A 19,316-nucleotide genomic window follows, 5' to 3' on the forward strand; every position below is an offset into this window, starting at 1 on the left:
GATTTGGAATTTGCAATTAAGTTGTTGGTTGGTTTTGGGAGAGGAGACCAGGCAGCGAGGTCATCGGTCTCATCGGATTAGGGACGGATGGGGAAGGAAGTCGGCCGTGCCCTTTGAAAGGAACCATCCCGACATTTGCCTGGAGTGATTTAGGGAAATCACGGTAAACCTAAATCAGGATGGCCGGACGTGGGATTGAACCGTCCTCCCGAATACGAGTTCAGTGTGCTAACCACTGCGCCACCTCGCTCGGTGCAATTAAGTAGGGCACATCTTAGGAACTCATACGTCTTTTGAAGAATGTGACGTTTCTTTTTATTTGTTAATAATGACGCTCAAAAATTTCTGTGGGTGTACTTGAATGGTCGGGATGTTTTGTCTGGGTGTATCTTTTAGTTTTATACTCTTCAAGCTATCGTCTAAAATAAAAACCATTTCGTGGTCTTCCTCGTTAGTCAAAAGAATGCTGGTAATGCCTAGTGTCAGATAATCAACTTGATAGTTTACGCACTTGGTTTTCAGTTTAGAACTAACATTGCTGATAGACCAGAGGAAGACGTGTAAGAAGAATATACTTTGATTAAATTCGAATCTTTTTCCTTATGAGAACTGCGTACTTTTGGAGAAGAGAGGGTCAGTGAATCACTACCATGGGATCTCTTCTTCTCACGGAGAATGTGTCACTTATCCTTGGGAATGGCGGAACTTGTAACGCTTCAGATCCGGTTAATTAGTTCCACTGAACACGCACTTTAATTCGACTTCTAGTTAACTTACTACCTATGAACTGATTTCGGAAGCGTGTCTCAAATCGAGTGGTTAGTCGCAGTGGCTGTGATTAACAATCCATCATTGTAGTCAACGTTGCAAGGAAGTAGCGGTCACATTGTCAAAAGGCTTATTGTCATTAGTGGTTGTTATTTGCTCGGTAAGTAGCCCATGAGGCTACTCGGTGACAGTTTTTCAGCTTTGCTGCTGACAGCATCTAGTGATCAGTTCTTGTGATATAAGCCAGCAAATTAGAGACGTGGGAGCTTCTTAACTTGCTTCACAGAAATGAGAACCTGACGCTAGCAATATTTGTTCACCAGAGGCCTTTTTCTTGCATAGTATGAAACGCAAATATTTCAGTAAAAGGCGATACTCCTCAACCTCTATATTATTCTTTGCGCCCCGGTCTTTTTATTTACTTTTATTTTGTTGTAGTCATCAGTCTTCTAGCTGGTTTGAGCGGATCGCCATGAATTCTTCTCCTGGACCAACCTTTTCCTCTCAGCGTAGCACCTGCGACCTACGTCCTCAATTATTTACTGTATGTATTCCAATCCCTGTCTTCTTGTGCAAATTTTACCCTCCACAGCTCCCTCTGATACGATGGAAGTAATTCCTCGATGTCTTAACAGATGTCCTATCATCCTGTCCTTTATTTTGTCAGTGTTTTCCACATATTCCTTTCGTCGCTGTTTCTGCAGAGAGCCTCCTCATTCCTTACCTTAGAAGTCCACTTAATTTTCAACATTCTTATGTAGCATCGCATATCAATGCTTCGATTCTCTCCTGTTCCGGTTTCCCCACAGTCCATGTCTCAATGACATACAACGCTGTGTACCAAAAGTACATTCTCAGGAATTTCTTGCTCAAATTAAGTCCTGTGTTTGATACTAGAAAACTTCTCTTGGCCAGGAATATCCTCTTTGCCAGTGCTAGTCTGCTTTTTATGTCTACATCTACGTCTACATTTATACTCCGCAAGCCACCCAACGGTGCGTGGCGGAGGGCACTTTACGTGCCACTGTCATTACCTCCCTTTTCTGTTCCAGTCGCGTATGGTTCGCGGGAAGAACGACTGTCTGAAAGCGTCCGTGAGCGCTCGAATCTTTCTAATTTTACATTCGTGATCTCCTCGGGAGGTATAAGTAGGGGGAAGCAATATATTCGATACCTCATCCAGAAACGCACCCTCTCGAAACCTGGCGAGCAAGCTACACCGCGATGCAGAGCGCCTCTCTTGCAGTGTCTGCCACTTGAGTTTGCTAAACATCTCCGTAACGCTATCACTGTTACCAAATAACCCTGTGACGAAACGCGCCGATCTTCTCTGGATCTCCTCTATCTCCTCCGTCAACCCGATCTGGTACGGATCCCACACTGATGAGCAATACTCAAGTATAGGTCGAACGAGTGTTTTGTAAGCCACCTCCTTTGTTGATGGACTACATTTTCTAAGGACTCTCCCAATGAATCTCAACCTGGTACCCGCCTTACCAACAATTAATTTTATGTGATCATTCCACTTCAAATCGTTCCGCACGCTTACTCCCAGATATTTTACAGAAGTAACTGCTACCAGTGTTTGTTCCGCTGTCATATAATCATACAATAAAGGATCCTTCTTTCTATGTATTCGCAATACATTACATTTATCTATTTTAAGGGTCAGTTGCCACTCCCTGCACCAAGTGCCTATCCGCTGCAGATCTTCCTGCATTTCGCTACAATTTTCTAATGCTGCAACTTCTCTGTATACTACAGAATCATCCGCGAAAAGCCGCATGGAACTTCCGACACTATCTACTAGGTCATTTATATATATTGTGAAAAGCAATGGTCCCATAACACGCCCCTGTGGCACGCCAGAGGTTACCTTAACGTCTGTAGACGTCTCTCCATTGATAACAACATGCTGTGTTCTGTTTGCTAAAAACTCTTCAATCCAGCCACACAGCTGGTCTGATATTCCGTAGGCTATTACTTCGTTTATCAGGCGACAGTGCGGAACTGTATCGAACGCCTTCCGGAAGTAAAGGAAAATGGCATCTACCTGGGAGCCTGTATCTAATATTTTCTGGGTCTCATGAACAAATAAAGCGAGTTGGTTCTCACACGATCGCTGTTTCCGGAACCCATGTTGATTCCTACATAGTAGATTCTGGGTTTCCAAAAACGACATGATACGCGAGCAAAAAAAAAAAATGTTCTAAAATTCTACAACAGATCGACGTCAGAGATATAGGTCTATAGTTCTGCGCATCTGCTCGACGACCCTTCTTGAAGATTGGGACTACCTGTGCTCTTTTCCAATCATTTGGAACCTTCCGTTCCTCTAGAGACTTGCGGTACACGGCTGTTAGAAGAGGGGCAAGTTCTTTCGCGTACTCTCTGTAGAATCGAATTGGTATCCCGTCAGGTCCAGTGGACTTTCCTTTGTTGAGTGATTCCAGTGGCTTTTCTATTCCTTGGACACTTATTTCGATGTCAGCCATTTTTTCGTTTGTGCGAGGATTTAGAGAAGGAACTGCAGTGCGGTCTTCGTCTGTGAAACAGCTTTGGAAAAAGGTGTTTAGTATTTCAGCTTTACGCGTGTCATCCTCTGTTTCAATGTCATCATTATCCCGGAGTGTCTGGATATGCTGTTTCGAGCCACTCACTGATTTAACGTAAGTCCTAGGATTTTCTGTCAAGTCGTTACATAGATTTTTACTTTCGAATTCACTGAACGCTTCACGCATAGCCCTCCTTGCGCTAACTTTGACATCGTTTAGCTTCTGTTTGTCTGAGAGGTTTTGGCTGCGTTTAAACTTGGAGTGAATCTCTCTTTGCTTTCGCAGTAGTTTCCTAACTTTGTTGTTGAACCACGGTGGGTATTTCCCGTCCCTCACAGTTTTACTCGGCACGTACCTGTCTAAAACGCATTTTACGATTGCCTTGAACTTTTTCCATAAACACTCAACATTGTCAGTGTCGGAACAGAAATTTTCGTTTTGATCTGTTAGGTAGTCTGAAATCTGCCTTCTATTACTCTTACTAAACAGATGAACCTTCCTCCCTTTTTTTATATTCCTGTTAACTTCCATATTCAGGGATGCTGCAACGGCCTCATGATCACTGATTCCCTGTTCTGCACTTACAGAGTCGAAAAGTTCGGGTCTGTTTGTTATCAGGTCCAAGATGTTATCTCCACGAGTCGGTTCTCTGTTTAATTGCCTCATTACTCAGTCCGTCATGGGTTATTTTGCTGTCTAGGGAAGAATTCCTGAACTTCATCTACTTCGTGATCAGCAATCCTGATGTTAAATTCCTCGCTGTTCTCATTTCTGCTGCAGCTCATTATTTTTGTCTTTCTTTGATTTAAACAACCTACCATTTGTTAAGTGGCTCTGGTAGCGGTCGTCAAAACGTTATTAGGCTATCTGACCTCGATAACCTCTTTAATTCTTCCCTTGAACGTTGCTGGTTATTTCGATAGTACGCAAGCATCATTGACGTTCATCAATCATTCGTTCACATTCTTTGAATGTGCTGCATTTCTTCATCGACAAATCCGTTTTCGGCGATACGTACTACATCAATCCAAAAAAGTTTAGATACTGAATTAATAAAAAATGAAGAATAGTTAATACGGTACTTTTAATCAATCACGTGTTCTACATAGTTTCTCCCCACTTGATTACAACGACCAGAACATTCATACAACGGTATAAAACTGTAAAAAAGGCCTTGTTTGTGATGTTGTTCAACTCACATGTCACACTGGCTTGAATGTCAGTTAAGTTGTGTGAGTTAACGAGCATTTCGCTCTCATTTAAGTATATGGCCGAAAGAGTCAGCCTTCAAGAATTGTGAAACGAACGCTGTCATCCAGGACCGGATGCAGATTCACCGCGAGATGGGGAAACTCACAGGCGTCTATTTTCTATTGATGCCTAAGTCCTGTAGTGGGCGAGTGAAACAGACGAGAACCTGCGGCATAGGGAAACCCAAAAGAAGCCATTTGTGGCCGAGAAGACGTATAAGTGTTAAATATGGAGGACCTAAGATCGGCCTTAAAGGGAAACATTTATGGAAACTATTTAATTCTGTAGTAATTCAGGGAATCAAGCCACAGTAATTTTAATCTGCCATCCTCCATAAATTTTCATGGTAATTCCAATAAAACTTGAATATTCATCGTATCTATAATAGTTTAGAATTCACTGTTAAAGTGAAATTAACAAGAAGAGCATCATTAAACTGACAAATGTTGTAAATATCAAATCTATAACTTTATTTGTTTAAAAGATACAGTAGATTTAAATTATCTGTATTTGCAGTTAAGCATTCCCTCCACACTAAATACATTAAACGATGACAGCATGACAACTTATTGAATCATTAGGTAATAGAATAATTGTTGTTAAGTTTAGTGCGTAATAGTTATTTTTGTTCTTTATTTATTTATCAGAAAGCACATTGGTGCAAGGCTACTGGCCGTGGCATTCAAAGCTAAGAAGGAAATTCTATTGGTTTCATGTAAAAGAATTTAACGTTTGTTATGTAATGGATATTATTGTTACTTTATTTAGAACGTGAAAGTGGTCACGCTGTGATTATTTAAATACGAGTATATAAAAATGTAAAGTAATGTAGAATAAGCTGTAGCCAATCAGATGGACGGCTTCAGGAAAGGGAACTGCCCTAGCTAGTTGAGTGAGGATGTTCGTCGCGAGGGAAAACGCGACCGGAGACGGATAGAGAGGGACAGTTCTGGTGCAGACACCAAAGAGGACAGTTCGGCTAGAGACACCAAATGGTACAGTGCTGTAGAGACGCGAAAGCGGACGGTCGGTCTTTAGGTAGCTAGGAAGTGAAACGACTTAGAAAATTTCGAGTTGTGTGGTATCGCGGGACTTAGTCTCTGAGCGGTGAGCAGCAGCGCGCCTGGTGTGAACTCTAACTTTTCGCAAAGCTAACGAAGTGGGTTGTTGAACTTTTTAATTCACGATGAGATTGTGAATGATCGAACTGTGTCAAATGGATAAGCGCTCGAGTGTAACAGTAACTCTAAATACGACCACTTTCGCTATTAGTTTGCTTTATGAATAAACATTAATCTAAACAAAATCGCAACTTTGTGGCCCACATCATTTATAGGTCGTTAATTTAGTTCCCGATATTATTATTAATGTTGTATGTTACGTTAACATTGTATTTCGCAAACTTGCCATCATCCAGACAATTTAACCAAAGTGTCACAAGTGTCTAACTTACGGCGTGTAATGCGACACGTGCGGTTCAACTCCTAGACGAGTCTGAGCCAAGACATTTCAACGAAGAGAAACCGCATATGAGCCCGAACGTCTTTGGGATCTTAGCTCGCAGTTGTCAAGGCTTTGACCCTCCATGTGAATTTCCCCATTCGTTTTGTGGTAGGTTCGATTGATAACACCAAGTCTTGTCTCTCGTGATAATTCTTCCAAGAAAAGTATTGTCCACATTTTCCATTTCAGTGAAGTCGCGGCAGGTGTCCACGCGTCGTTGGTTTTGTTCAGGAGACAAGGCATGCGATACAAACTTTGCACTCTCTCATCTGTTCTTCGAAACATTCTGGACAATGTCTGCCAACGCTCGATTTAGAGATGTCGCTCCACTGCTATTTGTTACATAACAACATTGCCTGACTACTGTCACTAGTACATTACTTAAGTGTTGCTCACAACTGACTATTGGACTGCACATCTGTTGTTTACAGTTGTTAGTTTATGCCGCCACTCGAGTTGCTGCCTTGATGTCGCTTATACACTAGAAATGAGACAAGTTCGGAACGTTTTGGGCGGACATTGTATGCTTAACGCTCGGCCTGGTTGTTGTAATTAAAGTGCACCACAGCCGCAACTCAGTTCACACACACGATTGTTGATCGATGAAGTCTCTCATGGTACGCAAAAGTTCTCTTAATTTTTTGTCGCTATAAAATATCACCTTTTTGTGCATTCATAATATGATATCCTACTGCTAAGTCACACAAATAAGCACGATTACATTCGTTCACTCACCCGTGTTGCCGTTCGCATTCCTCCTGTCTGACGTACACTAATTTGTTCTAGTATGGAATGTTGTTCATAGGTGTAACAGCTCTAGCTTCCTCGTGACTGTATCACAATCTGACGCACCCTTATGACCAACAATTTACGTATGAAATTCCCATCGAGCGAGGTGTCGCAGTGGTTAGCAGACAGGACTCGCATTCGGGAGGACGAGGATTCAAACCCGCGTCCGGCCATCCTGATTTAGGTTTTCCGGAATTTCCCTACATTGATTAAGGCAAAAGCCGGTATGGTTTCTTTGATAGGACACTGCCGACTTCGTTCCCAATTTTTCCCTAAACCGAAGGGACCGATAACCTCGCTGTTTGGTCCCTTCCCCCAAACCAACCAACTAACCAAAGATATTCCTTTGGCCAATATCATGACGTGACTGAGTGCGCAGATAACTGTTCGTATGTGTACGCTTCCTGAATATTTTGTGATTTAATGCATCATCTGCTGCCCTGTAAACTACATCTTGCATGTTCAGTAGGGTGCTATTCGTTTCAGTTTTAGTTACAAATTATATATTTGGTTGTGTGCTACTGAGGTTTTTGTAATGGTTGGATGTTCCACTTCTCCATTTGGCCACACATTAAAAATTACGTCCAACATGAATTCAGCACTGGGTGAAGTCAAGGACAGTGTTTTCGAAGGCTTCCACAAATAGATCTACAGCTACGGATGACCGTGGATCCCATTAATTGCTGCAAAATTGGTCATAAAATTCTACCCACGATTTAAAATACGGCAAATTTACACAGTATAGTACTCCGTCAGGTCAATGACGCACCAAGATTGGTGATCTTGTAGATAAAGTGCTATTTTCTCGATTTGTCTATTTGTGAAGAGAGACTTTATAGCAACGCTTACTGTTACTTCTGATGTAATAGTAACGAAATCTATACAATATAGACCAAGTTGTTCTCATTTACTTCGTGGCAGCTATAAAAGTTACACATTTTTGTCAGCCGGATGTTTGGCCAGGATATATGTGAGTGAATCAACATCACTGATTATTGTTGTAGCGGACTTAACTCCTTCTAGATCGGGGGATCTTCATAAATTATCGGGGACCAGGAGCCTTAGGTATGAATCACTTGGCCGCGTCACGATTTAGTCTGGTCTGAGCAGACACTAGGCTCTCGTGAGTGTCGTGGCTGTGTGGTCGTCCATTGCTTCCTTCAAGTGGTTCTTGCAACAGATTCCTAAACGTCAAATATATCGCACAAGTTGACCCGGTCTTCACTGACACCTGCCATGAAAGCCTACGTTTACAGGTTCTGTACATCATCAGATCCCAAGATTTTTGCTTTCCATGGGTGGTGTAATGGTGAGTGATAGTATGACAATAGAGACTGTAAGAAAACAATACCATTTAGAGGATGATAATTAAACGGACGCTACTAGCTACCATCAGAAAACTTTTGGGTTGTCACTGGGTGGGCTACCACATAAAGTACTGCAATGTCATCCTAAAGGAACGCGAGGTTTAGCAAAACATACCATCAACGGATTCAACTACCTGAGTAGTTACCGAATGAGAACTTACATAAACTCGCGTACTGTTGGTCATTAGTGATAATCGTCATTATTATTAGCAAATTTCCTTAAATCCTATATTGACTTTTGCAAGCAAATTGTGATACAATTATTTCGCTTTCCTTCGTAAAAAAAGAAAAATCCAGCAAATAACGCACCACGTCTGACATAACAAGCGAGCTGTCCACCAGCAGATCAGTAGCGTCAACAGAGCGCAGGAAGTCCACCAGCTCTTGCGAATCATTTGTCTCCAAACCGAGTACTGCGCCAAGGCTGAAGGCGTTCTGACGGGCCAGCTCCAGAGACCCTGGCAGTCCGATGAAGTTCCCACTCTGGATGATAATTCTTGAGAAAAGATCTGTGGAAAATATTGCTCTTCTGTAGAAAAGTAGGTGAGAATGCGAATTCTCGCACCCTTAGAAATATTTTTAAGGAGTCACGTAAGTAAATCAATGTCAGTAAATAGTAAATGCTCATTTATATGCTTTTTGTTTATCAAAAACTATTTAAATTCATCCTCTAATACTGATTAGTACCATTTAAACGGCAAGGCTAAGATTGTTGATTAATATTTAGATTTTCAAAATTTTTCGTCGAATCAAGTGAATGATAAACCTACATGTGAAGTGCACAAAGCAATAAAATAAATAATCAAGAACACTAACAATTATCTTATGAAAAACTTATCTTCGGAGAGACAGTGATCAGAGTAACTATGAAAATCTGTGAAGAGACAATAAAATCTCATAGTGAAATCAAGAATGCGTTTTAGTGAGAATTACATAAAACGGAAGCGTCAAAAATTTCAATTGTATCAGAGATACCTGAAGATAATTTGCTGTAGGTGAAAAAATTAAAAAAACAGGAATAGTGCTCGAGAAAAAGAAATTTATAATAAAATGTTTCAATCCTATGATACAAAAAAACATTAAAACAAAATAGTGGTACCAGCATGCTTTTGTGTGATTCAATGTTTAATGTTGAATTATAAATTAGAAAAATTGTGAAAATGAAAACATCTCCAGCATATTTCTGCCATTTTCAGATAGTTCCTCATGACTGCTACCCTGCCCTTGTCGGCATCATATGTAAGTTGGCCCTTAACCTCTCCATCACTCTGCTCCTGTCGCAATCCGTGCACTGCCACAGTGAGCGGTGGCAGTGGTAGGTGTAGAGGCACCCGGTTGCGAACTGCAGTCTCTGTTGTTGGCGGTATCATCGTCAGGTTCGAACTTCACTGTAAGGGAGCACTTTGCTGTTTCTCGACTCAGATGTAAATTGAGTTCATTGTTCAGAGTAGTTTCAGGGGTAAGACAAGGCTGTAACCTGTCTCCACTGTTGTTCATATTATTTATGGATCATATGTTGAAAACAATAGACTGGATGGGTGAGATTAAGATATGTGAACACAAAATAAGCAGTCTTGCATATGCCGATGACTTAGTTGTGATGGCAGATTCGATTGAAAGTATGCAAAGTAATATTTCAGAGCTAGATCAGAAATGTAAGGACTATGGTATGAAGATTAGCATCTCCAAAACGAAAGTAATGTTAGTGGGAAAGAGATATAAAAGGATTGAGTACCAAATAGGAGGAACAAAGTTAGAACAGGTGGACGGTTTCAAGTACTTAGGATGCATATTCTCACAGGATGGCAACATAGTGAAAGAACTGGAAGCGAGGTGTAGCAAAGCTAATGCAGTGAGCGCTCAGCTACGATCTACCCTCTTCTGCAAGAAGGAAGTCAGTACCAAGACTAAGTTATCTGTGCACCGTTCAATCTTTCGACCAACTTTGTTGTATGGGAGCGAAAGCTTGGTGGATTCAGGTTACCTTATCAACAAGGTTGAGGTTACGGATATGAAAGTAGTTAGGATGATTGCAGGTACTAGTAGATGGGAACAATGGTAGGAGGGTGTCCACAATGAGGAAATCAAAGAAAAACTGGGAATGAACTCTATAGATGTAACAGTCAGGGCGAACAGGCTTAGATGGTGGGGTCATGTTACAAGCATGGGAAAAGCAAGGTTACCCAAGAGACTCATGGGTTCAGCAGTAGAGGGTAGGAGGAGTCGGGGCAGACCAAGGAGAAGGTACCTGGATTGGGTTAAGAATGATTTTGAAGTAATAGGCTTAACATCAGAAGAGGCACCAATGTTAGCAGTGAATAGGGGATCATGGAGGAATTTTGTAAGGGGGGCTATGCTCCAGACTGAACGCTGAAAGGCATAATCAGTCTTAAATGATGATGATGATGATGAGATGTAGGCCCCTGTCTTTTTATTTAGACTGTCTTGGGCACTAATTTCAACGGCGTCTTTGATCATGCAATGCCAGGAGGAGGAAGATTTCCTTGGTTTTGTTGTAGTTTATAGCACGGCCACGAGTGACTTCGTGGTAATTCGCTGTAGCGTCTATGTTCATGGCACCTTGTTTCCACCCTGCCTCCTCCTGACATTGCTTGATCAAACAGGCCATTAAAATTAGGGTCCAGGACCATCTAATTAACAAAGATAACGGCCTACAACTGAATCTGGCGTGAAACGTGTGCTGAGGCGACAAAAAGCAAACGATCACTGGAGACAGCAGTTCGCAGTCGGGTGCCACAACCCCCACCTCCGGCACCACCCATCGCGGCGGCTGCAGAGGGAGAGAATGTTCGAAGGGGTAACGGCCAACTTATATAGGAAGCCGACACAGGCAGACTGATTTTCAGCCGGCCTGAGTGGCCGAGCGGTTCTAGGCGCTCCAGTCTGGTGCCGCGCGACTGCTACGGTCGCAAGGTTCGAATCCTGCCTCGGGCATGGATGTGTGTGATGTCCTTAGGTTAGTTAGGTTTAAGTAGTTCTAAGTTCTAGGGGACTGATGAACTCAGAAGTTGAGTCCCATAGGGCTCAGAGCCATTTGAACCATTTGAACTGATTTTCAGCTTGATTGTGTCCGCATGCGGTGATGAAACTGCTAAAAGAAAATTTTACCAGAATTTGTAGAAGGAAAGGGCAAAAGCCGATGTGCACTTACCTGTGGACAATGGGGAGACGAGGTGGAAAGACACAGACATGCCGCCAGCGCTCTGGCCCCACAGAGTGATGAGGTCAGGGTCGCCACCGAAGCTGGCGATGTTCTGCTTTGCCCAGGTGAGCGCCAGGTGCTGATCCTTGAGACCCGCGTTTCCAGGGACGACGGCGTCGCCAGTAGTGAGAAAGCCTGCAACAAACAACACGTCTCACATTGAAAACATTTCACAGGCACTGGTCAAATTTCGCTATTTATTTCCTGTAATAAGCAACAAAATTCCAGTTGCTTCTACTGCGCTACTTCCTAACTCTCCATTCTTGTTACTACTTGTTATTGCGATATCATTCAATTACAGCACGTTCGTGATAGGACAGATGTGTGTTGGTTGTAGCATGATGTCTACAATGAAAAATATCGGAACTTGTCGCGAGCGCATATGACAACCGCAAGTTAGGATGTGAGATGAAACAGATCGTCCCAAAAAACAATTTTAAAAATGAACCTGTTTTTGATATAGGTTAAAAGAAACTGATACCTCGGGAATTTGGAAGGAAACAATTAACGGTATGTGGAAAAACGAAGTGGTGTGGGTACTCGTATTTTCTGCAGGTTGCCACTGTCTTGAGTGTCCCCAGGAAGTCGCAGATATGGTGGACAGGACGACCTCTCGATGTTACACCTCAATCATGCAGCGGCTTAACGAACCCAGGGAGCTCTCACATGATGGCACGTAGCCAGTTTTACGATCTCTCATCTGTTACCAAAACTGATGACCGCGATCGCGGGAAATTAGAACCTTGCTAACATAAACACACTTTTGAATCAAAACATAATTACACTCTTATTATTTCTCGCTTATGCATGAAAATCCTACCTTGCACTAACTTACGATATTATAGTATTATAACCTCATAAGTTGATTAACTGACATCACTCGTAAAGCCACCCACAGGGCTTGAAGCAATCTTCAGCATTCTCCTTCAACCCACATTTTAAAAGATTCTATGCCTTGTTTCTGCTGTTTGTCATCCACATTTCGCACCCGTTGCTTTCAGCAAAACATTTATATTTTATGTTGACATACTTCTTTCTGTTAGAAAAGCTTTTCTCGCTACTGCAAGGCTCTCTTTTATATCTCTCTACTTCCACCGCCAATTATTTTAGTACCCAACTGCAGAACTGCTCTTTCTTCTTAATCTAATTACGTCAGAAACAGTTGACTTAACTGGACTACACTCCACTACTTTTATTTTACGTTTACTGATGCTGATCTCAATCCATTTTGTTGAACTTATCTTACAAATAATTTTCTGTCTCATGCAGAATTAGTAAGTCTTCGGAAGATATTAAAGTATTTGTTCTTACTTTTTGAGTATCGATTCACTTCCCAATATTTACTTGATTTCCTTTACTACCTGCTGTGTGTATAAATTCAATACCATATGGGATGGACCAGAACCCTGTCCCACGCCTTTTGCAGCTACTTGCCTCTCTTTTATATCCTGCGACTTTTATTACATTCCTGACAACCTGAGAACTTCAAACACTGAACTCGAGTCCTCCAGTCAACACTGTTAAAGTATCATTCTAAATTACAAATACCGTAGATGTAAGTTTGCTCTTCTTCAGTTTACCTTCTAAGACAAATTGTAGAGACAGACTTGTCTCGTGTATTCCTATATTTCTCAGGAATTCAAACTAATTTTCACTGTCGTGAAGTTGCAGTTGCAGAAGCAAAGCTACCAACTTTCTTTTATGTCTCAAAACTCCTCCTTGGTTTTGCGATTCTTTCCTGTCAGTGTACATTTAAAAATGAAACGCTACTTGGGTTCATATATTGCTTAATTTCCGAACAAATACACGCTGTTTATAACCATGTGCCAGTTGATGCCAAACAAGTATTCGTCTAGTAAACAAGATCCCAGGTATGATTCTGTACTGGCACACACCCCTCTGTCTTTCCTTATGCAGTTCCGAGTGATCCACTGTAGTGTACAGTACCCTCTCCGTTTTAAAAGCGTTGGACGATGTGCAACGAAGAGGGTCGAAAACGTCGTGAAACTACAAAAGAAGAGAGAGAAACCTGCATCGGCTTGTTTCGAAAAGGAATATAACTTCAGTAAACTTTAGAGACCACTGACAGACCTACCAGTACAGTGAAGACTGTTATATACAGACTTAATCAGAACGTAACATACGAAAGCCAATCGCGAAGCGGTACTCCTGCAGTTCTGGCCAAGATGATGGAAAAAGACAGCTGCTTAGAGAAGTCAAGAAAAATCAGAAAGTAAGAGATGAAAAACTTGGGATTGCAATTCAAATGCGTACAGGAAAGTCTGCTTCAGCACAGGCCAGAAGAAATGTGCTTTATGAAGCTGTATATGGAGGCCAAACAGCTTGTACAAAACCATACATTGGTAAACTCAACAGAAGCAAGCGGGTTCCATTTGCGAGACAACATAAATCCGCCCGAAGTGTGAATAGTATGGTTCTTTCTGAAGTTTGTATTTTCACACAAGATAATGGTTCAAAACATACGGCTCTAGATTCAAGGCTGTGGGTGTTGTATAGCACTCCCGGCTGGATGCCGACACAACAGTCCCCAGGCATTAATTCAGTAGATGGATTGTGGCATGCACTCGACAAAAACATGATTATGGATGATCTAAAGAACACTCCGCTCTGCTAGAGGAATGGCGTAAAATGTCAATGAAAGCAGCCTCTGGCGAAATCCATGACAATGATGATGCAAGACTATAGAGAGGAGCGTGCACTAAGAACTAGCCATAACATTCTATGTTTAGAGTGTCATTTTCAGTATTGCAAACGAATTCTTATTTTGCATCCTAAACTGCCTATCTTTTGAATGTTTAACTATATGTAAATAGGAATCTGTGTTTCACTGATTAACAACACGTCAGTGTCCCTGCCGTACTTCGCTTTGACAATTCTCCACAATCTATACACCCGTAAACATAAACGCACGTATTAGATGAATACGTAATGGGGTACGTGTACATACCAAGCTGAGCCAACCGGTAGTTGATGGTGACGAGGATGACGCCGTAGGAGATGAGAAAGTCGGGCCCGTGTTCCGTGTCGGAGCCGCTGTTGTAGTAGAAGCCCCCGCCGTGCACCCAGAAGAGCACGGGTAGGTTGGCGCCCTGCTCTGGGACGCCCGGCACGTACACGTTCAGGTAGAGGCAGTCCTCGGAGCCGCTGCCGTCGGGTTGTATGCAGTCGCTGCCGTACTCCGTGGCGTCGCGTACCCCTTCCCAGCCACCGGCTGGCTGAGGATCCTGCGAATGCGTCAGGAGTCTTTCTTAAGAAGGGCAGTGGGGCCGACCTATGCTAGAATGTTACCTTCTTACATGGACATTCCTGAACATGTAAGGTACATACACTGATCAGCTAGAACGTTATGACCAGATACCTAATAGCCGTACTGGCACGAATAACAGCGGCGACGAGTCGAGGTTTGGAAGCAATGAGATCTTTGTAGGTTGCTGGAGGAGTTGGCATCACATCTGGACACACAAGTTACCTAATTACAGAGAGGGGGCGATGAGATCTGACACCACGTTAGTCACATCCCATTTATATTCGATTGGGCTTAGGTGTAGGAAGTTAAGGAGTCACCACATCAAATGGAATTCGCCACTGTGTTTCTCGAAACACTCCACGACACCCTTGACCTTGTGACATGGTGCATTATCTTGCTGAAAAAGCCTGTGCCATCTGTGCATCCTCCACTTCCTTTTCGACCTGCCCATTACCGCTCTACAATCTCCACCTGCCTGATGCATCTCCTCTTCCTGCTCCCCTCTCTCACTCAATTTCCTGCTCCCCTCACTCTTCATATCCCCTCCTCTATCCTTCTCGCAATGTCCGCAACCAAGGTCATCAGCATGTGAAGCCCCTGCATTACAGTCCTATAAAGCAGGGTAATACTACTCCCACAACATGCATGTATGCAGAGCAGGCTACACACCAGGGGCTTGAAAATCGTTTATTTGCCCCTGACTTACCAGCTGCCTTGCAAAGCAGGTTGATAAAAGAGGACAGTACTATTCAACACAATATGGCTGTCATGCAAGGCAGCCTACATGTCAGGGCTGTTTCTTGCCTCTGACATGAAGGGTGTTCTGCAAAGCATGTTCATTTGGCTGGGTCGTACTCTGACTACATAATGTGCTGTCATGCAGAGCAGTCTATACACCAGCGGCTTAGGAGAAACACGTTTGTGCTGATGTCTCCCCTGCTATTGGTGGTAGGTGGTTGTAAACCTCCCAGTCCTGAAAACTCATGAGGCCTGCTATTCCTGTACCAAATTCGGCTGAAATCGAGGCAGGGTTTGGGAGGAGAACCTGAAACATACATACATACGCTCTGCTTTATACAGGATGTTTACAAATTAGTTTTACAAAAGTAAAATTTTATTATGAAAAGGATACATAACTTATAAAATATTTGCTACAGCACTGAATGCAGTATATCTTCAAGTTTTATTCCCGCCTAATACTACTGGTTCCTGACGTTCCATCTGGGTTGCAAGCACGAATGAGTTATTCCAGCAGTCATCATGGAGTCGCGTAATGGTGCAGAGCGTGGGCAATGTTGTTTATGGTTTCATAAATCCAGATTTGCTGCTACATTTCAGAGACAACTCAGGACGAAATATCGTAAGGCACCTCCTCAGTGACAAACTATTATTAAGTGGCACAACTGTGTCACTGAAACTTGCTGTGTATCAAGTAGGACACCAGGTCTTTTTTGTCGCGTCAAGTGTAATTGACGTATCATACCTGGACATGGTTGAGCAGTACGTAATGCCTCAATTACAACAGGATATGGGCATAGAATTTATTTCCCAGTCAGGCGGTGTGCCACCATATTATCATCGTGAAGTGGTCATGTATGTCCGTAGGAATGTGCCGACCTGAAATGGACTTGGTGCAGCAATATCCCAGGCACCACAGTCACCTGATTTAAATCCAATGGACTTCTGTGCATGAGGTTACATTGAAGACAGAGAGTTTGTTCCTCCGCTTGCGGGAAACAGAAACGTTTTGCGACAACGGATAACACAAGCAGTGTCATTATACATCAAGACTCGCTTCTTAGGATTTGACAGGAAACTGATTGCAGATGGGACATTTATCGCGTCACAAAAAGATAGCCCACGGAACATTTGTAAATAAACCTTGAAGATATACTGCAGTCAGTACGTTATGAAACATTTTTGTAAGTTATATAATTTTTCCATAATTAAATGCTACTCTTGTATAACTAATTTATGAACACTCTCGTATATCTAACAGAAAGGCTGCTACTTGTCAACTGTTAACTGGCAGGAGAAACTTAAGCAGTGTCGTATAAGGTCTCACAAATAGGTATCACTTAGAGGTAGATATACTTGCTAGTACCCTGTGCCGTTTAACTCATAGCGGTTTGGCAGACTATGGTGTAGCAATTAAAAGTATGCTATAGCTACGGAACAGCTTCAGCTGAGAAGTGGGCAATGACACTATACTCACCGCGAAGCGCAGCTCCCCGACTGGTGGCTCGGCGTACGGTATCCCACGGAAGGCGGTGTAGGTCGTGTTGTAGACGCTCTGGACGACGGTCCCCAGCAGCGTGCCCTGCTGCACGGTGACCTGCACGTCCTGGGCCTGCGGAAAGATGTCACGACTGAAGCGTTCCCCAGCGAACATCAGTTTAGCGTAATACAGGTTAGCAGCGGGTTCTCAGTGCCGCTATTGACATATCATCTCGAATGATTGTGGAGTAGACGGTATTTTTACAGAGTCATTTGAGCACTTTATATTAGTTGCGAACGCATCACAATGCTACGCTCGAAGGAAGAAAGAGAAGAAACAAATGCAAACAACAGTAATAAAATACTAATACGTCTTTAGCAATGACCTATAAGGGTGCTAGTAGGAAACAAAGCGCAGAAGAATAAATCAAATACAAAGAACATCAAACAACACGCAGTACTAATCCTGCATTACACATTAAGTACACAGATGAAAGAGGCCTGTGGGAAAACTATAGGCAAAGTTACCAGGTTCCAGGTTCGCAGGAGAGCTTCTGTAAAGTTTGGAAGGTAGGAGACGAGATACTGGCGAAGTAAAGCTGTGAGGACAGTGCGTGAGTCGTGCTTGGGTAGCTCAGTTGGCAGTCTGGCGCCGGCAGTGCTGCGAGGCGGTCACGCGCCAGAGCGCTGCGGGCGAAGCGCGCACCGTGTGTTTGTGTTTACTTCGGCCGCTGTAAGTGCCGTTTTCCTTCTAGACCACCATGGCGCACAACTATCGGAAGAAGACATTACGTTTCAGCTTTTGTTCCGATTTCGCCCTACCCAAGGTCCTGGAGGTAGAACGATTTATTCGCGATGAAGTTAAAATACCACCAACGGATCTAATTGGTATCCACTTGTCCATAGTTAGCAGCATCGTCTACGTCAAAATGATCAACGTTGCGGCGTGCGACAAGGTGCTTCAATAGGCAAAACGTGGACTGCGCTTCTGTCATTCCGACGACAACGTCGGATCCGTTACCGTCGATCACTCAGGTCTCGGCACACGAACGATAATGATCTTCGAACTGCCGTTCGAACTACCTGCAGACGTCGTCATCGAGGCGTTCCGTCCCTATGGCAACGTTCTGGAACATGTTGCCGAACGATGGGTACAATTTCAAACCTGTCCCGTTTTAAACGGTGTTAGACAGGTCCGCTTCGAGTTGCAGAAACACATGCCTTCCTATCTACGTATCGGAGGCTGCCGTTCCATTATAATGTACGACGGCCAACATCGGACCTGTTCCGGTTGCGGGAAAGAAGGTCACCTACGGTCTGAATGCATTCAACGATGTGTCGCGCCGCTCCCGTTGTCGGAAGCGTCCGTCATACACACGATGACCGCCCTACCGGTCACTTAAGCAGCGGCTCTTGCCACGTCTACAGTTTCGTCCAGTCCGTGCCCGGTCCTTCCGATCGGCACGTCCCACTGTCCCAGTCACCTATGGACGGTGCGGACGTCCCACCTGACAATCTTGCCGCCGAACAGGCTCCCGCGCCGGACGCTGAGGAAAACAGTACTTCTTCACAACACCTGTTTGACAATTTCATTGTACCCACCGACGCCTTCGAACCAGGTCGACGCTCCTCCTTGGCGTCGTCCGACACTGAGGAACACGTTCGCAAACAACGCTCGCCACGTAGGCGCAAACGCCGCCGCCTTTCACTCACGGGCTCTCAAAGTGTCGCCACCCACGACAACGAAGACCACACTCAACCAGCCGACATATCCACGCAGAGATCGGCGGACAGCTTTCACGATGAACAAGACGTTTCGCAAGACGGGACCACCATGCAGGTCGCCACACACAATGAAACGATCGGTGCGCAGGTTGAGACGCCTGTCTCCCCGCCGGCAGCTCCAGATGTCTCTCACCGCGATGCAATTCCCATGGACATTGGACAGACCCACGGCACAGGAACATGGGCCGACGACGTTGAGGAAGGTACGCCCCCTCCTCGGGATGAAATGCTTCCGCCGGACGAGACTGCCTGTTAACATCAAAGCCGCGCGGGAGTAGCCGAGCGGTCTAGGGCGCTGCAGACGTGGACTATGCGGCTGGTCCCGGCGGAGGTTACATTAACATCAAAAGCAAGGCACTGCAGCAGATGGGACGGGACTTCCTGTCGGTGCCCTCCTCATACTTTCCTTGGTGATGGTAGATGCGCGTCTACCACTACTGAAACAAACGTATCGGTTCGCCACACTGGACGTCAACAAGATCGCCACCGCACCCAAGCTGCAGCTCCTATGTGACATGCTTCAGGCTCTGACGTCGACGTCGCCCTTTTTCAGGCAGTACGCGTTGCCACACTACCACCGGTCTACGGCT

General features: G+C 43.9%; 1 protein-coding gene across 1 annotated transcript in view; it reads right to left on the reverse strand.

Annotated features, from left to right (window-relative positions):
- The window catches only part of LOC126475235 (pyrethroid hydrolase Ces2a-like), a 61,475-nt gene that overhangs the window by 36,803 nt on the left and 5,356 nt on the right, over positions 1–19,316 (reverse strand). Inside the window, exons 2-4 of the mRNA XM_050102913.1 lie at positions 14,425–14,701; positions 11,406–11,591; positions 8,543–8,742 (exon numbers count right to left, since the gene is read on the reverse strand). Coding sequence (XP_049958870.1) covers positions 8,543–8,742; positions 11,406–11,591; positions 14,425–14,701 — 663 coding nt within the window. The remainder of the gene's footprint in view (positions 1–8,542; positions 8,743–11,405; positions 11,592–14,424; positions 14,702–19,316) is intronic.

The sequence above is a fragment of the Schistocerca serialis genome, chromosome 4, assembly GCF_023864345.2.
Source record: "Schistocerca serialis cubense isolate TAMUIC-IGC-003099 chromosome 4, iqSchSeri2.2, whole genome shotgun sequence".
Taxonomy (NCBI): Eukaryota; Metazoa; Arthropoda; class Insecta; order Orthoptera; family Acrididae; genus Schistocerca; species Schistocerca serialis.